The sequence below is a fragment of the Chiroxiphia lanceolata genome, chromosome 6 (genome assembly GCF_009829145.1).
Source record: "Chiroxiphia lanceolata isolate bChiLan1 chromosome 6, bChiLan1.pri, whole genome shotgun sequence".
Taxonomy (NCBI): Eukaryota; Metazoa; Chordata; class Aves; order Passeriformes; family Pipridae; genus Chiroxiphia; species Chiroxiphia lanceolata.
The window spans coordinates 54,923,692-54,945,907 of record NC_045642.1 but is presented as its reverse complement, the minus strand read 5'-3'; the positions used below and the strand labels follow the sequence as shown (position 1 = coordinate 54,945,907).

The window sequence follows — 22,216 nt, the reverse complement described above, 5'->3', positions numbered from 1 at the left end:
CTGTGCTGTGTCAAGATCAGCTGTATTAACTTGGTTTGCAGTTTGTGTGATTTTCAGATGTTGTTGACTCCAAGGCATTTGATGTCATGTAGTGTGGAGCAATAACAAACACCACCATCCACCACTATTTCCTGCTCACTAAACAGATGTGTACAGTTAAGGGGCTGAATATTCTCTTTGAAACTAAAGGAAATAGTCACTTACTTAAATCCTTTGTTGAAATGTGGCCTTAATGCTCTTTTTTATTAATTTTCAAGGGTCTTGGCTCTTGACAGCCAGTAAATAACATGTGCTGGAGATCTAAGTTCATAACAGTGCAGATAACATGCTTGTTCAGGATGGGAAAAAAATAGTGATTCCTTTTTTAATTTACTTGATAATTTAGAGACATCCTTAGAAATTACCTAATTTTGGTTCCTTGAGGACCACATCTTTCTCCTTTGCAGGGAAAAATTTGATGTGAGAGATGAACAGAGTGGTTGCGATGGAGGCGGCAGAGGAACTCTGCCAATGTGCTGGCAGTCGGTGCTGTGCAGCTCTCAGGACCTGGATTAGTGTCTCTGAATCTTTATATAGCACTCCCTCCACTTTGCTGAGAAGTGGGAAGCAATGAAAAGATGAGATACATCCTGATACTGGCAGCAGATGAATGCATTGCAAATACTCTTCCTTTTCCTTTACCTTGCCTGTTCCCAATGCCTCCCTCCCCAAGCTTTTGCCCACCTCTTGCTTTCTTGGTATTTCTTTCATTCCTGCAAGACAAGAATGGGTCAGAAAATGTTGAAGACTCTCAAGGAGTTTCCACATCATGTAGCAGTGATGAATTTTCTAGTGCCATGTCTCTTGTAAATGCTTTTCTGGTTTTGGAAGAAAACACAGTGATGCAGTGTAAATGTTTTATCACCATGTATTTGGGAGGCCTGCTTTACTCAGCCTGAACTGATGCTGATAAAAATTTAATGTTTCTCTTTGTGCTCATACAGAGTTCCTCCCCCAGGTATTTTTCTGAAACAATTTCAGAGGATGATTAGCTCTCTTGTAGGACCCTTTTGGGTTTCTCTTGCTGTAGCAAGTCCTTCACTGTAGTTATCTAGCTCCAGTGTTTAGAGATTGCAATACTCTTTTAAAACTGACCTTTTAACAGTGTGATTTGGCATCTTCTTGGATATCCTGAACTTTACTAGGGCTAGTGGCTGAATCAGATTCTTGCTAACTGTGGGATGGGAATGGAGTTCTTGCTCAGATTGTCCAGGAGTGACAACAGGAGATGCTTGGTGCTGAGCATTTCTGAAGATTAGGTGTGTATACAAAAGCTGATCTCTTTTCTCCTACCTCCTCTCCTAAATAACCTGTTCAGAAATGAAGATAAGGGCCCTGAGTTGTGTTGTTTATTTATATTAATATATATTAATATATCAATATATCAATATATTACCACATTATAGATGAATATATTGATATGTTAATATCAATACATTAATATATGAGTATTTATTTATCTATACTCATATATCAATATGCCCCATCCAGTAGCTCCAGTTTCAGGTGCATGGGACATTCCTGCCTTAGTTTGTAGCCAGAGATACCTGTGGTCAATGTTAAGAGGAGAAATGTTTGAGCTTTGATTTTGTGTTAATATTTAAACATTCCTGGCTACTGCCAGAGAGGTCTCGGGATGTCCCAGCAGCCAATCTGTAGTTATGACTTTTAGCCTCCAGATGGTGTCTGGCAGATGTGCCTGTGGAGTACAGGGGAAGTGAAACACTGGAGACTGGAAATTACACAATCGCTGGCCTCTTGTGGCAACAGAAAAAACATGCAAATGATGTCATGTGGATTTTCAGTCCCAAATCTCTGCATATGCTGCTCCGTGCAGGGTTGTGGGTACAGATGTGTGTAGGAAGTTTCCTGCAAAGTTGAACCTTCAGTTTTTACTGCTGGAAAGAATCAATGTAAAAATGCACAGAGGAATCCTGTCAATCTAAGCCAAATGAAAGGACTCAAACAAAATTTTAGGCTTGTCTGTCCAACTGGAGATGGAATATTCATAATACAAGCTTCCCAGAAAAAACCCATCTGGATAAAATCGTGGAGCATCTTGAAATGAGACATGGTAGTGGTTGAGGTAATGCATTCCTCACCACACTAGCAAACAATATCCATAATATACTTTTTTAAAAGCTCTTTCCATCCCTAGGAGAGCAAGCAGCATTGAAGTTGTAGATTTCCTCTGGCAAACCAGCCCTTTGATCCTTCCTTGGATAATTCTTCGGAGAGCTTGTAGTATTAGAAACCGAGCTGTTGAGTGGCTGCTCTTGTAGGGACATGACTAGAGTGGCAGCCTGCAGCACTGTGATGTTTTCTGTGGCAGAAGCACTGCCCTCAGCTGCTGTTCAGGATTTGGGCTTTCTGAGTGCTAAAGTGACAAGGGTGGATCCTGAGTAATAGGAGATAAGGTGTGAAGAACTGCCTCTGGGATATTTTGTCTTCATGTTTCCCTGATCCCCTTTGGGGCAGAGAGGCCAGGTCGCCTGTCGTTCAAACCCCTTCGTGGCAGAGCATACTCTGCAGTTTGGCATGGGGTATTATATTGCCTATATTGTTTACACAGAGTTATACACGGAGGGGGAACAAGGTCAGGCAGTATCTCTTCTTCAGATGCTGCCCATGCAGGACTCTGGAGGCCCTGGGCAAACAAAGATTTCAGCAGCTTCCCTCACTTCACAGCCCTCATGTTTTCCATGCTGGCTGCTTTCCCTGGTAACTTATTGTCTATGGAGAAATTGGAAAACAGCCTTCAAACCTTCACAGAATCTCGACGTCATGCCCGGTCCACACCGTTGCAAGCAGCGGCAGGCTTTTACCAAATCATGGTGCATGGGACAAGCCTGTCGGCTCCATCCTCTCTCCCACCTGAGTCTGTGGGCCCTCTCTTCTCCCTCTTTTCCCTTCAGGTGCCAGTGCCATGCTGAGGGCTGCAGCCCCCGCCGCTCCACACCAATAATGCAATCCCAGCTGCTGGCCTGCCGACAGAGCTGAAGGGGCACGGACACTGCCTCCCGCTCCTCCTGCTGGCGGCTCTTGCTGTGCCTCCCCACAGATAAATACAATCTATCTCCAAACACGGCCTCAGGTCCATAGAATACGTAAAAACTAACGAATTTGCTTTGAAGTATTCTATTACTTCATCATTTGACTGAACCTAATTGCCCGTTTTTTTGTTCTGGAGAAACTTTTTTTAAAGCAATCTGTATTGTGTGCTACATACTCTGTCTGGTGGATAAATTTTTCTCCCTCTTCCACTGATGCCGAAGGAAACCAGAAGGAAGTTGCAACTAATACAGTATCCTCAGTCCTTGCTGGAGGTCTGAGGGCAAACCCAGGGAGTGGGAATTCCCAGCGTGGTACCAGTTTCTTTACTGAAACCTAGTTGCTACTCCAGGAAGTTTCACTTTATTTTTCTCTTACTATGTGGATTAGGATATTCTCAATGCAGGGATTTTTAGGGTCACTTCAAAGATCCCTATTGCTTTACTCTCTACAGTTCATCTTTAAAATCTTGGGGGTTGCATGATTTATTTATTTATTATTACTACTATTGCTGTTGTTGTGAAAAGGGGAAGCATCTTCCTTAAAGCAATGCTGAAAAGAAAAAACAGAATTCAGCAAACCCCCCAGGAGTTAGCTAAAAATGGTCTAAAGGAACAGCAAAGTAGGTTACTAATTAAATGAAAATTGAGGTCATTTCAGAGTGGGGTTCTCACAATCAGAAGGAGAACAGAGGCAGTACAAAATTTTCTATCACACCCAAACATGTTTCAGTGTTCAGGGCAGGGGAGGTGGCAGTATTCAATTCTTGTCCTTAGAACTTTAGTGTGGTTGCTGAAACTACTGGGACCGTGGAGCCTCTCTGTCAATCCATCTTTCTATCCTCTCCTTATACACTGAATTCCTCCAGTTTCAGACAAATCCAGAGAAGGACAGAGAAGTCTCAGATTAACTTCTGCAAAATGGGATAAAAATCAGTGGCTGAGCAGAGAAGAGCTGCTCAAGTGAGCACACTTGAGAAGAGAAAGGAAGAAGATTCCTTCTTTCCCTTTTTCTTCAGCTGCGTCTGAAGGGCAGCTCCAAATTACCTTCAAAATCATAGCCCTGTGGCCTGTTTGGGGTAGCACAGATCTCAGGGAGGTGAGGGGATGCAGCCTGCTGCCAGGAGCCACCACAGGGAAGCAATTTCATTTCATTTGTAGGAAAAGCTGCCTGTATTAAATATTTGTGCTGCTTTATTTGCTCTTGCACACACATTGCTTAGCTGGAGAGTAAACAGCGGATTTGGTGAGCAACAGAGGCAAGGAAACCATGTTTGTGTACCTTGAGATTGAGCTGCCAGGTGGAGTCTGATGAGTAATAAAAGCTGAGTTCATGCCATGTTCTGTTCCTCAGCAGGAGCAATGAAGGTCTACCCTCCCTCCTCAGCTGTGTGTGTCTTTGGAGTGTGTAAGGATGTACTATTTTGTGTCAGCCACCTTCTGTCAGTTTGGCTAAAACTGGCTTTAAAAGTAGTTAAAACTGACTTAAAATCCACTCAAGTGCCTTAGGGCAGGGGATCAGATGAATACAGAGACACCTGCAACCTGTGGCTACATTGTCTTTTTTCTTTAGGAAATGGGGTTATCCTTAGAAAAAAAGAGTAAATATATACTTTCACAGGATAATAAACAGCTAATTGTCCACAACTGACAAAGTCACCTCTTGCATGTGACCATTATGGCAATGCCAGCTGCAATGTCAAACTAGAGGGGAAGGTGGTTTTGTTTTGTTTCTTTGTTTGTTGGTTTGTTTTCTCTCTCTCCAAAAAGCCTACCTTGCTTGGAATGGAGACTGGCTGTTCTTTGATTGCTGATGAAATCAAAGACGCTCTGCGTGGGTGGGGGAACACATTGTCAGACTACAGCTTAGCTTCACAGAGTGGTTTTGCATGGATTTATATCCTAGGGAACCAACATCTTTCTGTGCCATACTCTGCATGTTTTATCATCATAATTAATATTCCTTTCTGCCATCTTTCATGCCTTTGGATCAAAGTGGTGGAGAGTACTAACATGTTCTGGAAACAAAGAAGGAGATGAAAAACCTCTCTCTCCAGATACTGCAGATTCACCTGCCTGTTAGGACCAAGTGTATTTCCTATAACAGATGCTACTGAGCACAAAATTTCCATTGTATATAACTGACTGTGTTCATGTAGTGTCCCTGCAAAGCAAGCAGGGGCATCACTGCATTGCTGGAATTGGAATATTAATGTAATTGGACTCTTGCAAAGTCATTTAATTTGTAGTGCTAATAGTCTGACCTCATCCAATTAGCATCCAGACCAAACAGCTATTGTCCAAGTCAGGCACACAGTCCACTTATTATGAAGAGATTTTATCTATCCAGGCAAAAGAAATGGGAAACAGCAAGATAAAGAGTTAAGTCAACAGAGAAACGATATAAAAATTTATCCAATATATTCACTCATTTAATGAAAGATCCCAAAGACAAAGGAGGTACAGTTTTTCTGAGATAGGAAAACAGAGTCATAGGGATGTGGAGAGGCTGTGGGCTTTTCCAGAAGCTCCAGGCAATGAGGGAAACTCCTGAATGCTGGGGATGTCCCTAGGAGACAAATTGCTCTTCTTTCACAGCGAGCATAGCAAGGGTCAGGGCAGGGAGAAGAATGACCCAGCTAGGGAACATCCCACTGTGGATAAATAGAGGTATTGAAACACCAGGAAGAAGGAGGAGGCAGGCTTCCAAGAAGTGGCTTTTGAGGAAGAAGGAAGTCATTTGGTACACCTGACAAAGGAATTTGTTCAGAAGCAGAACTGTGCTTGTTCTTGGTCCTGTGTCCTAGTGGTTTCCTACTGCCCTTCTTTCCGTGAAACGGCTCCCCTCGGGTGGGCAGCTCAAGAGCCCATGGAAAGGGCAGATAAAACGTGGCAGTGCCTCAATTTCCCTGCCCAAAACAACAGGTTTGGACAGCAAACAATCCCTTTGCATTATGTTAACTCTTTGTGAAAAGACCTTTGTTCTAGTTTGATCTTTACACTTTTCAGCTCCTCTGCTGTAAAGGCGAAGCTTCCCAGGGAGTTTTGCTTGTTTAGGCATAACACCATTCATGGAAGCACTGTGTAGAAGATGTTACTAGAGATTCAAATTGTCCCCATGTTTTAGCTGCAGAATTTCAGCCTGAGCAGTAAAATAGCATTATAGACAGAGGGGAGAGACTTGTGCACCTGGCACATCCTGTTGAGGCACATGGACCCAGGAAAGCAGACTGCTTGGTAGCCTTTGGGCAGCTCCTTTGTGGCATGTCCTCTCCTGGTGCAGTGCATTCCCCTCAGTGACACCATCCTTCAACCCAAAGCAGTTGTGGGCAGGGGGGTGCAGAGAAGCTGACAATGGACTGCCACTCCCACTGTAGCCAGAGGGATGGGGAATCATCTCCTGCTGCTGATGGGCTCAGTACCCTTGGTCAGAATGACCATCCCCATCCTGCTGTCCCTTTGCAGGGTGCTCACAGCTGTATGCTCCCCAAGGCTATGGCCTGCTTTGCCTTCACATGCTGGTTGTCCTGGTTTGTGAGCGAGGGGAAGGTGGGACAGAGGGGCCCTCTGGGTTGTTGGTGCTGCAGTGCTTGGGTGGGCTGTGACCTGAGGGCACTCTCATCTCAGGGAGTGTCTGCCATGGCCTTGATTGAGTGGATCGATCCAGTGGTCCATAGAGTAAGAGATGCTCCTAGCCTCAGGAAGTTTGTCCATCTCTGTGCATTCACTCCTTGCTTTCCTCAGGCTCATACTGTATTCCCTTGAAAGAAGCTTTCTGGGAAAACACAGCAATTCCCACACATCATGTTGCCACAGTTTAGGGCGCGATCTGCAGCTGTTGTGTGTTCAAAATCTATATACTGCAGAGAATCTTGCCTTTAGGGCTGGCACTTTGACATCCAGTTTCCTTCTACAGAAAAGTCTAGGGAAATGTTTTTTGTTAGAGTCAGGCTTGTTGGAAAAATGCTGATGAAGTGAAACATAAACACATTGTGTTGGAATTTTCATGAGAAAATATTGCTGAAGGGTTTCAGCATGACTGGAATACATCTCTGCAGTACTGACCCCCTCACTCCATCTTGTATTCATACACTGTACAGCTATAACATTCTAAACAAAACTTTTTAACTTCAGCCGATTAAAAATTAAGGTCAAAATGGAATGTGTGTAAAGTCTCTCAATTTTTAACTTTTTTCACAACCTGGGAAAACACTGAGTTTTGCAACCTCAGTATTTCCTACTGGCAACAGCTCAAATGTATGACCACTGCTGGAATTTCTATTTGCTCTTCCAAATGAAATGTATTTATTTCCTCCTCCCTATTGTTACTAATGAATCAAATGGCTCTGTGATAACATGCTGATGGAATTAAGCACAGAGTAAAAGAGCCAGAACACATAACATTTACTTGGTTTCCAAGTAGGAAACCAGTGCAATTTTACTGTCATGAAAATGTAGAAAATCTTGGAAGAAACTGCAGGCGTTAAACCCAGAAATATGATATCACGTATTTGGAATAATCTAGATGCTGTGTGGAAAAATTACCCCTTAAATTCATACCCTGAAAATAATTTCTGCATATTATATAGTTTTGAATAAATACAGCTTGTAATGACTAATACAAACTGTCCTCAGCTGATGAAAATCCACAAGTTCTCAATTTAATTTTTGTAATAATGGAATGGATAATTAAACCCAGTTTGTAACTGTCTAGCAAGGGGAGAGTGGTAAGGACAGCATTTCAGCTTCCCTCCAAGTGCACTGCCTTTCTCACAGCAGTGCAGAGACTTCAAAAAAGTCTTTTAAACACGAGTTCCTGGAGTTCAAGCATACTTTCTGTGTAGGAATTTGTCCTGAGGTTTATGGTCAGACATTTTAGCAGCCAAGCAGACATACATCTCCTTTTTCTTCGCTGTGGGCATTGGCTGGTGAACAGATCTATATGTGTGTATTACACATGTGGACACACACACACATTTATGGTGGATTGCTGCAAGGTTATGCCATTTATATCTATGTGTGTGTATAAAAATATAAAACAATATATAATTGTTGCTGGAATATTGCACATTCCAGGAGGCTGAGATCACTCTTGTCTCCTCTGAATAGTGCTGTTAAAACACGAAAACCAATGCCCTTTCTCTGGGGCTTTACATCCCTGTTGGCTACCATGAGGCTTGCTGGGAGGTGGGGAAAAAATTGGCTCCAAACCCAGATGTGATCTCTCTGCCAAAGAAAAGCTCAGGTGCAGCCTGGGCACGTGGGCTGGGTGGAAAAGGATGTGTTCTTCATAGAAACTATTAATAATCAACTCCCTTACACTGATAGGATTGTCATCAAAATAACTGGCAGCGCAGGGATGTTTTAGTCATTTAGAAAATTCCAAAAATTCCACTGGCTTTCCCCTAGCGCTTGTGGTTAGATTATGTATGAGGTTTTTGACATTATTTTCCTAGAAGAGAGAGGGATTACATAAGAGGGCTGGCAGCCTATAAAAATGTCCTCACTTGGCACGGACAGGAACCAGGTTAGACTTCTTCAAAGACAGCTGAAGCCTGTAGCTGCACAGGAAAAAAATAAATCAGAAGAAGAGAGAACTTTTCTGGGAGACGGATGCTAAGATCACCTTGCATAGAAGTGTTTCTAATGCTCTTCTGGCAGTATTCCCATTTGGACAGAAAGCCTCTGAATCTGCTTGGATCATGAGGAAGACAAAGCATTCCTGGGCATCCGTGGCAGGAAGAGGCAACAAGGGGGAGAAAACGGCCGAGGAAAATGCAAGAATACTGCCCAAGGCCACACATGAGGAGAGAAAGAAGCAGGAGGCAAAGAGGAAAGGGACGTTGAAAACCTTGGCAGGCAAATTGCTAAAGACTGTGGTTGGTGGGAAGGAGACAATGAAGAAGGCTGGCGGTGAGGATGTGGCAGGGAATTTGCTAAAGATGCCAACCAGTAGGAAGGGAGCGGAGAGAGGGACACCTGCAGGTAAACTTGAAGTTATCTTTGGGTCCAGGCCTGGATCTTGTCTGCCTCACTCAGCCCTGCAGGCTCTTGTTTTCATCAGCTTCTGGATTAGGTGCTTTACACTCTCCTCCTCCCCATCCTTCTCCTGAATTCTTGTCCTTTCTGGACTGTACTCTTGCTCCTCTGGAGAGCTGTGTATTTCACTTTGCCTCACAAGTGTTTCTCTTTATTGTTCTCATTTGTATTCCTGCAAAGACTCCTGATATGTCTTGTGAGAAAGATGATGTATGTGTGAGTGACACCCTGTTGGTGTGACTGTGTTGTTCTTTCACAGATGGGAGGGGCAAATGGGTTGTACATGGGCTAGCTGTGCCAATTAAGCATTTCCTATGTGTTTCACGTATCAAGGCAGGACCAGTGCAGCTTGTAGACTGCTCCTGAACAGCTTGGCCATTGCTTTGTTGAAGATCCTTGCATCAACCCTTCTCCAGTTCCTTTCATGTTCCTCCCTTTAGTCCTGTTTGGTTTAATTCTTACTACACATAGGAGATTTTTTTCATAGAGGAAAGTTAGGATTCAGGTGAAAGATAATGGAAGCTCATACTTTTTCATTCTTCACTGTACACCCAAAGCTGTATCCTGAATTATTTCAGAGTCCCATTACTTCTGGCTTTGTTTAAATTTCCCTAAATCTCATCAAGTTTGATTTTTCCTCTGGACTCTGCTCCAGATACCTTTGGACAAATATTTTCAACTCTTTGTTGCTCAATTTTGTCATCTGTAAAATGCACAGTAAAAAACCTGCAGCTCTGTGCAGCTGTTGTGAGATTACATCTAACCCTTGTTAGTGGGCTAGATGTGATGGGTAAGACATTTTAGAAACAAGTAACAGTGAAAAACTTCTCCTTCCAGCTTCTGAACTTTAGAGATTTCATAATGCCTTGATAGGGTGCCTGGTGATTAGGGCAGTGGCTCCGTCACCACAGCTTCTTGCAGATATGGAGGTCATGGGCTGTTATGGGAATCCCCTTCTAAGTTTCACTTTTGGGCAAAATAACACGCCTAATCATTTGGCCTAGTTAAAATATCCTGATAAAGAGAGGGCCCTGGACTGCACTGAGCAGTCTCAGCCTAAGGCAAGAGCTCGCTGGCAGGAGTGACACCCTCTGTGTAGCTGTGTCAGGCTTGAGCAGGTGAGAGGGACCTTCCAAGGGAGCTTGCAGCACTTTGGTCCTGCCAAGGTTTTCTGTAGAGAAAACAGAGGATTCCTTCTAGGCTTGACTTTCAGCTGTTGACTTGTTCAGATGATGTCCTTTCTATAATGTTTTTCTTTTGGACAGAAGGTGCATTCCTTAAGGAAAGATTGCCATTATTGAACCTGCATAGCCCACATGAAGAGGTCTCTGGGATGATGACCAGAAAACTGCAGATTAGTCTGCAGGCTTGGTTAGCCTGGAGGAGAAGGGATGAAAGAGAGAAAGAGGGAAAAAAGTGCTTGTCTTGAGGAAACCGAGAGGTACTAGTGCTAGCCCTTAAGTGAGCTTATCTTAAATACATATATATAAACTACATACTTCATAACTTGGATATTAAAGCGATGAGTCCTATAGACGAGTGAAGAAACAGCAAGTTGTGTTCTTTCTCTGTTGCAGAGGAAACCATCTGCATATGCATTGAGCAAGGAAAATTTTTGGAAGCTTGTGATCGTATTCATAATCTGAAGCATTCTGGAAATGATGGTGTGCGAAAGTCTGAATCACTCTATGCGCTGCTGGCTGAACGAATGTGGACTGTGGTGGAAGAAGCGCTCAGTGGAAGTGGTAGGACGTTCCTGGAGCCATTGCAGTCAGTGGGGGAGTCACTGAAGTGGGAGAAGCAGAAGGAAGCAGACTGGCTTGGCAATAGCCAAGGAATGGATTCTGTTTCCACCTGGAGTCCAAACTTCTGGAGGAAAGATCTGGAGGAAAAACTGATACAGTACGTGACAGCCCAGATTCCCCTGTTTGGTTCCCCTGCTAACACAGATGATACTGCACTAAAACAGCATCTGAGTCATCTAGAAACGACATTTCTCCCCAGCCTGGAGCACAGAAGTGATGTCTTCAAGGAAGCAGGACTGCTCGTCACCTATGCCCGCTGCTGTCATGCCTCTTTGTGTTCTCACCTTTCCACACTTACTGACAGTAACCATTTCAGCTTCAGCCAATGTCTTTTAATTTATGAATGGGGCCTTAAAATATACAAAAGGTACGTCTGAAGGACTTTTTCTCTACATTTTTTTACGTCTCTATTCTTCAGTTCTGAGCACAATCTCCGCTTCCTGATAGCACAGCGATGCTCAGGGCTCTTGCTGAGTTTAGGCTTGCCCACTGCCTCTTTCATCTTCTGTGCTCTCAGAATCAGAGCCTTTTTTCATTGCAGTACTGCCTTTTTCTAAATCCTTAGTAGCAGGCTCAGGGGCTTACCTGAGGCAGGCAGGTATTTCTCCACTGGACTCCTGTTAGACCTGCACAGTTTTCTGCTTTATTGAACAATTTCTTTCCTCGCATTAAGCCTTTTTTAGCAAGGTCCATAATACTTCAATTACTCCAGCCTTTCTGTCAGCAAGGTGCTCTGTGGGCTTCTCTTGTTCTGTCCTTGGTTCTTATGCTGCTTTATCTGGCTTGTAGTTTGCTCAGTTGTTTCTATGTTTCCTGCATTAGTGTTCATGTCGCAGGAAAAACATATAGCAGATCATTAAATTTCTGCCCAACTTTGGGAAAACAGATGTGGTTTTCCCTGTGATCTGAAGAGCAGCACATCTGGGACCTTTTGGCCCAATGTGAATTCGAAACCTGTGGGTGCCATCAAAGCCTGAGGTTTTCTTGTGATTTCTTTTTGTATGGTAGATGTGATGTTTGATTCTCTGTGTCCATGGTTTCATTGCTACTTGACAACTCCAATCTACTCATGCCCTAATAGTTTTCAGCCCTTTGGGGTTATTTGATTGCTTCCATCCAAGCCTACAGCTTCTCTGATCCTTGTATTAATTACACTTATAAACCCTTGATTAGCTCATCAGCAGTTCATCAGGTGGGCTCTTCCCACAGCCAGCTCCCAAAGGAGGGAAACAGTGTGTGGGTACACATTGGCCATAGTCAGACACATGGGAGAAGGGGTTAGGATGCATCCCTTTGACTGACGCTTTTGAAATGGTAAAGCTTTACAGTAATGTATTGATAAAATATTGAAAACTTACATGAAATTGGAGGTGAAAAATTACGTAATTTAAATTCCTAAAGAAAATACAAACATTTAATATATAAAGAAAAGTCAAATATAGGAAAAATGTATTATGTAAATGCTGAATTCCTTCAAAAAGCAAACCAACCAAGCAAGAGCAGCACATGACTGTATTAGTCATGAGGTAGTGAAGAAAGTGGAAATGAAAAGAGCACAGATGCCAGCCTTAACTATTTGAATTTTACTCTCTGAATACTGTTATAACCTCAATGAAAGCTCATGCATAAATGCAGTTGTCCTGGTATATAGCTGCTTTTTATTCCACTCAGACAGAATATGTGACACTTGTAAAATTGTGCATTTGTGCAAGTGTGCTTAGGTGACTCTACCCAAGTGTGGAAAGGAATTCAGCAGGAGCAATGAGGAAAAGGGAGAAGGAAACAACAAAAAAAAGTGTAATTTGGGCAGCAAATATAGGAAGAAGGAAAAGAAACAGCATAGAAGAATAGCTGGCAAAAGGACATGATAAAGATCATCTACATGCTGTGACTACCCACACATGGCAAATACAGTTGGGTTCTTGCAGGGCACTCTGTTTTCTTACTATGAGACCGTGGTGCCAAGCAGGAGGTGCCAGGCAGGCAATGGGCTGTGGACCATGGGAAGCTGCCCCTCTGGCTGAGCTCTTGTTTCTGTATGCAGTGGCAGCAAGGCATGTCTGAGATCCAGCCAGATCTCCCAGCACAACCTTTCCCTTGATGGACAGTATCTCGTGTGGATTATTTTGAAGACTGAGGAAAAGTTACTTGCAGTCACACGGGTAAGAACTCAAGGGTTTTACCCCAATCTGCCTGTTCTATTCCTGTGGTTTTAAGTGCCCTTATTAAATTAGCTGCTCCCTTGCAAGCTGAGCCAGCTCTGCTTAGCTGTGAGTAAGCCCCAAGGTCCTGACCAAGTTTCATTGCAGATGTGAAGATCCATGATTGTCTGCTGCCAAAGGGATGCAACCATGTCCTTGTTCCTTAGCAGGGAAAACGTCGGGACATTTGCAAATCTCTCTTAACCCATTGCTGCACCTCCATAGAGCTGCAATCTGCTCTGCTTAGAAGCCCATGAATCTGGAGGAAAGGAAGGCTATGGGTGAAACCCACTTCCTTATTGAGAGCCATTTCAAGGTGCTGTTAATCTTCTATTACTGAGCCCATTGTGTGCAATGGTTGGGTGTTTTTACAGCTGTGTAGGATATTGAGGCTGCTGGGTTTGCCTGTATGTGGACCCCTCACAGCCCTCTCCAGCCTGCTGGATTGACACTGCTGAGGTTATACCAAAGACTATTTCCAGAGTTCAGCACAAGGAAATGTGCAGCTGGTGCACAGCCAGTAGCCCTTCTGTAAGGTCGGAGGAGGGCATCCTGCCACGTGATCCCACAGGTGACCCCAGCCCTAGGGCTGCAGTGCCTCTTTCTTTTCTCAGCAAAGCTCCCCCTTTGAAGAATTCTGTTGAGACATGAGGAATACAAATGAAGCAGGGAAGATGTGTTGTAGCAAAGGGGAATTCCAGAGGAAATGATGTTGTTTGCAAAACTCAGTGGGGCCTTTCATATTCAGCTAAAGCTGAAATGCAGCAGCAGGAGTTACCACACTCATCTCTCTGGCTTTCCATTTCCACCAGCCCCTAGGGAGGAGAGGAGGGGAAATTCTATGGCAAACTGCTGAATCATCCCAGGGAAAGTACTCTACATTGCAGGGATTTTCCTCAAGACCTATTCCCTGAGGGAGAACACAAAGGTAGTCACAAACATGGGAGTAGAAGTGCCAGCTGGTGACAATATGCTTAAAGCCTACTGGTTTCAGTGTTTAACATTAGGTATCTTTATGGGCTGTTTCTCATTGTTACCCTGGGGAAGACCACATGTTCTTAAGGTCTTTTTTTAGCACTTGTTTCAATGAAGGAAATGACTTTACTCAGGGTAATGCCACTGAGGTTATTTGAGGGCACGTCTCTGGGTCATTGACAAGCCCTCAAAGATGCTGACTAACAGTGATGGAGAATTTAATTTTTTTTTTTTTTATAACTTCCCTCTAACATAGTAGCTGGAGAAAGCTTTTGCTTAACCATGGGCTTTCTGCTTTTGTGATGCACGAAGTGCTGAGCAGGTTCACCTCAACCTGGCAGTGGTTACGAGCACCTGTGCCATGCTACCCTGAGTTGACTGTATTTTTTCATGCCACCTTGGATCTGGAAGCATTGCAGCTCTACACAGTGCTGCATTATACATAGAGAGCAGAGCTGGAAGTGCTGGGGAGTGTAGCACAGCACTACCCTGGCTTGTTTCAAACCTAGCCAGCTTGGGACCAGCTCCAGATTCAAGCTAATGAGCTTAAGTGGACATAAGCTGATTCCATATGGAAAAATTATGGATGTCACTTCACTCAGCTCAATGGCATAGCTTATAAAACCTGCTTTATCCTCTGTTTCTGGTTCCAGGATACTTCAGCCCTTCATTATGCCAAATATAGAGGAAGTTGCTATTGAGCAAAATTCCTGTCAGTTATGTCTGAACAATTGTCATGTATAATTGTGACTAAATCACATGGTGTGTGTTTTGCCACTTCAATGGATGACTAAATTTTTCTAAATTAGAAGAGCCTGACCAGAATAAGCCATGGCCTGCTTCACCTATAAATACCTGGCTTATCACAGGGAGTGCCAGCCTGATATCTCTGCATACTAAAAGCACTTTAAACAGAAATGAGCGGCGAGAACTATGACCACATCTGAAGGTGCTGAGAGCTCAGGTGTCATGTGGGGTTCAAAACCACTTGCAAACACCTTTGTGGGGAACTTGGTCAGCTCTGCATGCATTCCCTCAGCCTGGACATGTCTAGGGCCAAGGGAGCTTTGTGCCTTTGAGACTGCAAGGTTGGTGAACAGAAAATGATGGTGCCATCGACTGGGTGGTCAGTCTGTCACCCTGCCCCTGTATTGGGGAATCTGACATGAGTGCAAGACAAACCTTCCAGCATGATGCCAGCGTTCATTCTGATACTGAGAGGTAAAAAATGAGAAGGGTTCACACTAACCTGCAAAGGATCACTCGGGTCTGTGCCTTTTCCCCCCTGACACCTCTATCTTTTCAAACAGACAAAAAGAGGAGTGAGTAGTTCATGTGCTTTGGAGAATTTAGGCTGAGGACCTTCCGCTGCCCAAATGAATAAGGTTGTGCAGTCATTCTGCCCACTTTCCTGCCAATGTGTCAGCAGTGCACTCGCACCCATCTTAGACAATTTTGACCACACTTGGTAGCAACGTAGGGGTCTCAAGGATGTTAAGTTCCTGTATGTTTTAAAACAGCAACCAAGAGAGAAGAGGGACCCAAGTTACAGCTCAGCCGTCTGCATTTTCTGAAAGGAAGTAATTGGCTGGGCAGTCAGCACAGATGGACTGACCATCCATGGATCTGAGGCTTTGCAACATGGGGTGCCATATCTTGGCCAGACAGGGAGGAACAAGAAGGAAACTGGGCCTGTTTGTTACAGAAGAAATTCTGGTCCTCTCTCCAGCTCAGAGCCTTGGTGCCTGAGGTGCTGGTATCAACGCAGAGCTACAAACAACAAGCTCGTGTTAATTCAGACACATCATCTGACCCCAAGCAACTAAGTACCGTGGCTCAACAAGTTATTGCCTTGCAGTTCCTCACTAAACCATGCTTTATCCCACTGGGGAGCAAGACCTTCATGTTGGCTTAAGCTGGCTCATTTTAGTGTGCAGCTGGGGCAGGCTGGAAGTGTTTGTACAGCTCGGCTGGGATGTGTTATCTCAGCACATCGTGTTCACACAATTGCTCACGGTCAGGTGATGACACTCCGAAGGAAAATAATTTTTCTCTGGTTGTTTACAACTGCTTATTTGCCTTTGATTAACACTTTTCAGTGAGTATGGGAGAGCAGTTGTTTTAAATATACTTTTGATGAAATTCTTCAGTTGACAGCCACAAATTTCCTAATTCATCAGCCAGAAAAGAACAAAGAAAAAAAATGGCAGATCAGACTTTACATTCTTTGGAGGAAGATGCAGGAATGAAATAATAAATAAGCGAGCCAGGCTTTTGAGTTTAAAGCTTCTATAAAGGTCAGATCGTGTTTTAAGCAACAAGCCCTTTCTCTGCAGTGTTAGTTTTGTTTTTACAACCCATTCAAACTACTGTAAGCCAGCCAAGTCTTGGGAAATTTCCCATTGTGCGGCCTCACGGGGCTCATCTCATCATGACAGTAGCTTTAAACACTAACCCGAATCCTCTTTGCACTCACAAGTCCCTGGCTCAAGTGAGGGAATGCTTTTAATTAGCGCTGGCTCGTTTATGTGGGTGCCGATTGGAGCTGGGAAGGGTGGAAAATCTCAGCTACAGTAGCTGGCAGCATGGAGTTGTGTGTCTAAGCGTTGTTTTGCTGTGTGGGCGCCTTCATTTGAGCTAAGCTAACTAGGGAAGACTGTAGATAACCCAAGCTGACACTGGGATGAAAGGAAGCTGCAAATCATTTAAACTCAAACAAACAATGTAGAACAAAACAGAACAATGTTATTAGGTCAGATGGAAAATAGCCAGGCTTTGGGTTAAATGAGACAGCCAAAAAAATAGAAGCAGAAATTCATCTAGCCCAAGTGCATAATGAGAGGCTGGGAAACCTAACTCATTATGAATGCCATTGTATCTCAACTGTTCTTTTTTCTTTTCTTTTAATGTTTAGAAGGAAGTAGGGAAAGCCCTGAAAGAAGCCTTTGATATTGGGAAACCCCCTTGTACAGATGCCGCAGTCATTCAGGTAAACGGGGCGGAACCAAAAAGGTCTCACACTTAGGGGCAGTCCTGTTTTTGCACACAAATATGTGGGTATTTGGCAAGACCCAGTTTTGCATGTCTCAGGCTAAGCTCAATGTGTTAGAAGCTTGCCAGTTAGCTGCCATACTTAGACTGTGCCTGTTTGCTCCCAGACCTGTTTTTGTCCTGTGCATAGACAAAGAAAAAAAACTAACTAAAATAAAAATGAGCCTGAGATTAGCTAATTCAAACTGAATTTGCATTTTCATTTATGCACCTGGGTGTTTATGTAATGTTCTGTAAAGTCATGGTGTATGTTAACCAGTCTGCTCTCTGTGAGTTCTGCAGAGCACTTCTACAAAAGCAGTGAGGGTTGCCAAGCTGTGGCAGGGCCCCATACCTGACAGTGCAAATGCAGACAGGCTCCCTGCTCCTGTGCTGGGTACAGCTGTGACTGCTACCCTCATGGGTTGGGTGGTGAGAGGGGATACTGTAGAGTACAGCAAAGGTGAGCGCTCAAAGGGCATTGCAGAAGCACACTCCGCTGATTTATGAGCAGCACATACCACAGCCAGAGGGCATTTGGATCAAGACCTGCAGAAGGATTAAAACAAATCCTGGAGCTCACATGTAGGCTCAAGTGATGCTGGAGATCAGGGGCAGGATGCAGGCTGCCACAACTGTATCTTTCTTCTCAACTACCACCACCCCAGTGGCAGTCCTCTTTCAGGTCATGAAAGAAGAAATTAGCTCCACGGTCCTTTGGGATGGCAGACAGCCTCAGGCACTCTATTGGAGGCATTGCAGCTGTCCTTCCTCATGAGGATACAGCTTAAACTTGCAAAAACTAGCTTTTCTGGCCCAACTCAAACCCAGGAATCAAGTGCAGAGCTCACAGCAGGGACTGTTTGCTCCTTGCCCTGCCCTGTGCCCACTGGAGTGGTGGAGCAGTGATGTACTCAGTGATGTATCTGTTCTAGGGTGACTTTTAGCCACCAAGACGATTTGTTTTCCTGGTCCTGGCTCACAGAGCAAAGGTTTCTAACAGGAACTAGGACAAAGCCTGGTTTGAATCCTGTGGTCCTCATATCTGCAACATCTGGCCGTGCTTCAGCATGAGTGGTTTCCTCTGTTGAGTATGAAACTGACAGGTTCGAATGCTTTGGGGTGGGTGACGGAAAAGACTGGATAAATAGGAAACCCTTATGAAATTACTGCCTCCTCAATTTTCACTAGCTGACACTGAAGATCAGATAAAAAATGAACAGCATGTCATAGAAACTCATCAGCCATGATTTCCTGACACTTTGGGGTGGCATATTTTATCCTGTCCCTTTGGGTGAGCTTTTATATCTGTTGTGAGCAGTGGAAAAACCCATTCATGATGTGAGCCACCCTTTGTCTCTGGATGATGAGCACTGGGAGAGCACAACCTATGAGGCCATCTGTCTCCTTTTATCCGTCTGGCTCTCCTTCCCTTGCAAGCTTTTGTTTCCACAGAGCAACTAATGGGCAGCATTAAGTTGCCACCTGCTCAAGCCTGCCTGATATGGGGTGAATTTTGAGCTGTCTGGCACAGCCCACCTCCTGCAGACACCTGGGCCACCCAGCTGGGGTCAGTGGGGCAAGACATAACGCCATAGAGTTTAACACACACTGCTGTGTCAGGTGTGAGCAGTGGTGAGAAGTGAGAAGATAGATGCCCTCTTCAGACATCCCTGGTAGAGACCCTGGCAGAGGTGCAGGGCACACAGTAACAGCTGTCTAACCTCTTTTTTAGTAGCTGCCCCCAGATTTATCTGTGAGGGTGAGTCAGGTAGGAGCACAGATGATCCTGCAGATGTCAGGTCTTTGTTTGAGCTGAGCTGCCAGGCTGGACATTGCCAGCAGAGAACATCTGCAGAGACAGGCTTTCTCCTGGACTCCAGCCTGCTGACCACAACAAAAACAGTGGCAGCAAAAATGTAGGGTCAGGCATTAAAATTTGGCTCCTGAAAAATACTTTTATTTCCACTGTAGCTGTAAGGGTTCTCAAAACTTAAGCAGAAGTTGCTGCCTAGAGGGCAGAGGGATTTGGATCAGGTGAGCAGTAGGATGTATTCCTGTTCACTGCACAGGTAAAAAATGGCTTTGGCCTGCCCTTCTCTCACACATTGAAATCCACAGATACTAACAGAGAAGACAGAGGCTGCCAGGCGTGTCAGCGAGAGCCTGAGTGAGAAGGTGGAAGCTGTGTGCCTGGAGCAGTGCCTGAGGTTCCTGGAGAGGTAAGAAGGATGCTTCTTTCCCTCCTTGATAACAGTCTTAATGCTCAAAAGAAAGAAATCCTTATGTAGCAACTGGGGATGCTGTATTCACGTGGATCTTTAGTTTGATGGATGTTTCCTGCTAAGCTGTTTCTGGATAGACAGCTCTTCACCGCTGTTCCATGTGCTCAGCATTTGCTGTTGGGCTAAAGCTGAGGAGACAAAGTGCATCTGGACTTACCAGGACAGTTTAAAGCCTTGGGGGATGTTCTGGAGAGACTTAGACCTTAAACACAGCCAGGAAGAGGGGCAGCCATGTAGCCAGAGCCCAGGCTTGGCCCTTCCTACCCTAGCTGTTCTTCCCAGGCACGGTGCTTCCTGCTGGCTCCATGAGGCGATGAGGAGCTCTGCTTTGTCCTGGTTTCATAGGAGGATGAATGTCTTTTTCTCATCTTCTGTCCTCTCACCACTTCTTCTGACTCCCTTTATCTTCTTTTTGTACTTGGGCATCTCTCACTCTATGTATACCCTGCATCAGAAAATGCTGGTTGTAGGTGAATGTTTCAGAAGGAGGTTTCATTTAAGATCCTTGGCCCTCCACATGATGAGAGAAAGAAATTCCTATAAAACAAGGTTGTCCAGGAGCCGCTCATGAGATGGAAGCTGCAACAAAGCAGTTGATAGACCTTGTGGGTTATTCATACACGCTGAGTCTTTGTTCCACAGCTCCATTGGCAAAGCCTGAGTTGCTTCCCAGAAACAGGTTTTGCAGCAACAACAATTGTAAAATGAACCTCCTGCTTCTTGGTCCGTATCAGGGGCATTCAGGCAGCTTGAGGGCTCTCCCTGTGCCATTCCTATGCTCTCCTTCCTCACCAGCTGGGCAGGGCAGAGATTGCCTTTGTCGTGCTGTAGATCCCACCTTGCAGAGTGAAACTGTACATTGAAAAGACAAACAATCACAGAGTATTTCTCTGGTTTGCTGACAGGCTGCTGCTGTCAGATGCATTATGGAGCATGCCAGATTTAAGATATGTCTTCCTGTTTTAATTTAGCTATGAAGATGAAGTAAGAAGCTTTCTCCAGCTTGATGGCTGCCCACCAATCTGCAGCAGCTTACGAATCCTAGAGAACTGCTGCCTTCTCAGGTTAGAAACCGGAGTCTGGGGAGTGAAATGAGTTTTCTGCTGTCTGATCTCCTCCTGAATCTGCTCTGAGGCCAACCTTGCCTCCAGCTGGATCTGGGCATTCAACCCTGTGCACACCAACCCTGAAGCATGGAGAGAACCACCTGTTGCCAGCAAGACCCTGTCAGAGCTGCCCTGGCTGCCCCAGAGAGAGGGAGGCTCAGATGGGGGCTGTGACCTTGGCCAGAGGGCCACGACTGCTGCACTGGCAGCACTGTGCTGCTACTGCTTGCCAGCTCCCAGGTCCTGCAGGTGCAGGGGCTGTAGCTGGTGATCTGCCATCTCCACCTTCCTGGTGCCCATGGCACTGAGCAGGAGGCTGGCAGCAGTGCTGTCACATGTGGAGACAGTATCCTGGTTACTCCTGTGTTGTGCTGCGGTTCCTTTCACTGGCCTGATCATTTTTCAGCACGAAAACCTCAAAAAGATTGTGCTGAGATGTGTGTGCCAGTGCACTTGGTAAGCACAAGCTTCTGTGCTCTGCTGAATGAAGCCCCATGGACCATGCCAGGCTCTCCCTGGGGTTGCTAGGAAGGAGGGAAGCAATAAAGCACAGAAGGGTGGAGGAGGCTGTTTGCACCTATGAGCTAATTTCAGAAGCACTTGCAGCAACGGAGAAAACAAAGTTGCTTCACTTCTTCCAGTGCAAAGTTATCTGGGGATCTCTGGAGTCAGCAAAATGCCAAAATCCAGCATATGCACTGTGATTACTTGACATCAGAGCCTTGTATTGAGCCTCGGTAGCTGTTTTGTTTGTTTTATTTGCATGTTGCTGGTGCTGGATCCCAGACTGCATACTTATGAGTCTCTTTTATGTAATTCTTCACAGTGATCCTGAGAATGAAGTTGTACACTGAACTTTTCCAGATTGTAAAATGTCTGGTTTCAAGCTGGTGATAATTTTAACCAGGATTTGCTGATTTGAAGACTGTTATGATGGGAGATAATTGTCTTGTATTAGTAGGTTGTCTGAAGTACACAGAATGCTCATTCAGCCTCTGTTTGTCAAGGCCACTTCATGCCTACTCATTTTTGAAAATACTAGAATTTTTTACTGATCTGATCTCACTAGTGATGAGTACAAGTGGCATTTGTGTGCATTGAGCTTTCCTGTCCTTGTTGCAGTGTCTTAATGAGAGCCATCCAAAAGATGGATGCACAAATGTGGGTCACTGAGCTAGCCCTGAACCTGAGCACATGTCCATTCACTTACCCAGGTAGTCATGTTGGTTACAGTAGGAAGAGTCTTGGTCTGAGAGAATAGCCTGATTTGATCTGATCTATACTTTTCATATTTTTTTTTAACAGGACTGTCTGGCTTAAGCTAACATACATTTGCAGTGCCAGCACTGGCCAGGATCTTAAGGTAAATGGATTTCTAGACAGGATGGAAGATGACATTACAGAGCATTTTCTGCAGACAGTCACTTCTAAAGTCAAGGTAGGGGAGACCTGTTTTAACACCGACTATTTTCAGACTGTAGGGCAGATATGCACTTCAGTGTCATGTCCTGCTTTGGAAAGGGTGAAACCATAGTTTGGTCTTCCAGTCCTAAGTGCTTCTCTGCTTTGTCAGAATCTGTGTACGGACAGCTTCACTTTTCCAGTTTTGGGATCCCGGTTCCATTGTTTGTAGTGTTGCTGTTGTGCTCCAAGTAGGCACCCCATGGTGCCTCTAGGAATCCAGAC

General features: G+C 44.6%; 1 protein-coding gene across 4 annotated transcripts in view; it reads left to right on the top strand.

Moving 5' to 3' along the window:
* The window catches only part of LOC116788966 (exocyst complex component 3-like protein), a 41,962-nt gene that overhangs the window by 8,926 nt on the left and 10,820 nt on the right, over positions 1-22,216 (top strand). For 3 of the 4 annotated variants that reach the window (XM_032692240.1, XM_032692239.1, XM_032692238.1), the window contains 7 exons: positions 8,751-9,074; positions 10,706-11,300; positions 12,978-13,095; positions 17,024-17,098; positions 19,261-19,361; positions 20,396-20,488; positions 21,836-21,968. In XM_032692240.1, the coding sequence (XP_032548131.1) occupies positions 8,751-9,074; positions 10,706-11,300; positions 12,978-13,095; positions 17,024-17,098; positions 19,261-19,361; positions 20,396-20,488; positions 21,836-21,968 (1,439 nt within the window). The remainder of the gene's footprint in view (positions 1-8,750; positions 9,075-10,705; positions 11,301-12,977; positions 13,096-17,023; positions 17,099-19,260; positions 19,362-20,395; positions 20,489-21,835; positions 21,969-22,216) is intronic. The other variant, XM_032692241.1, reaches the window with a different exon arrangement.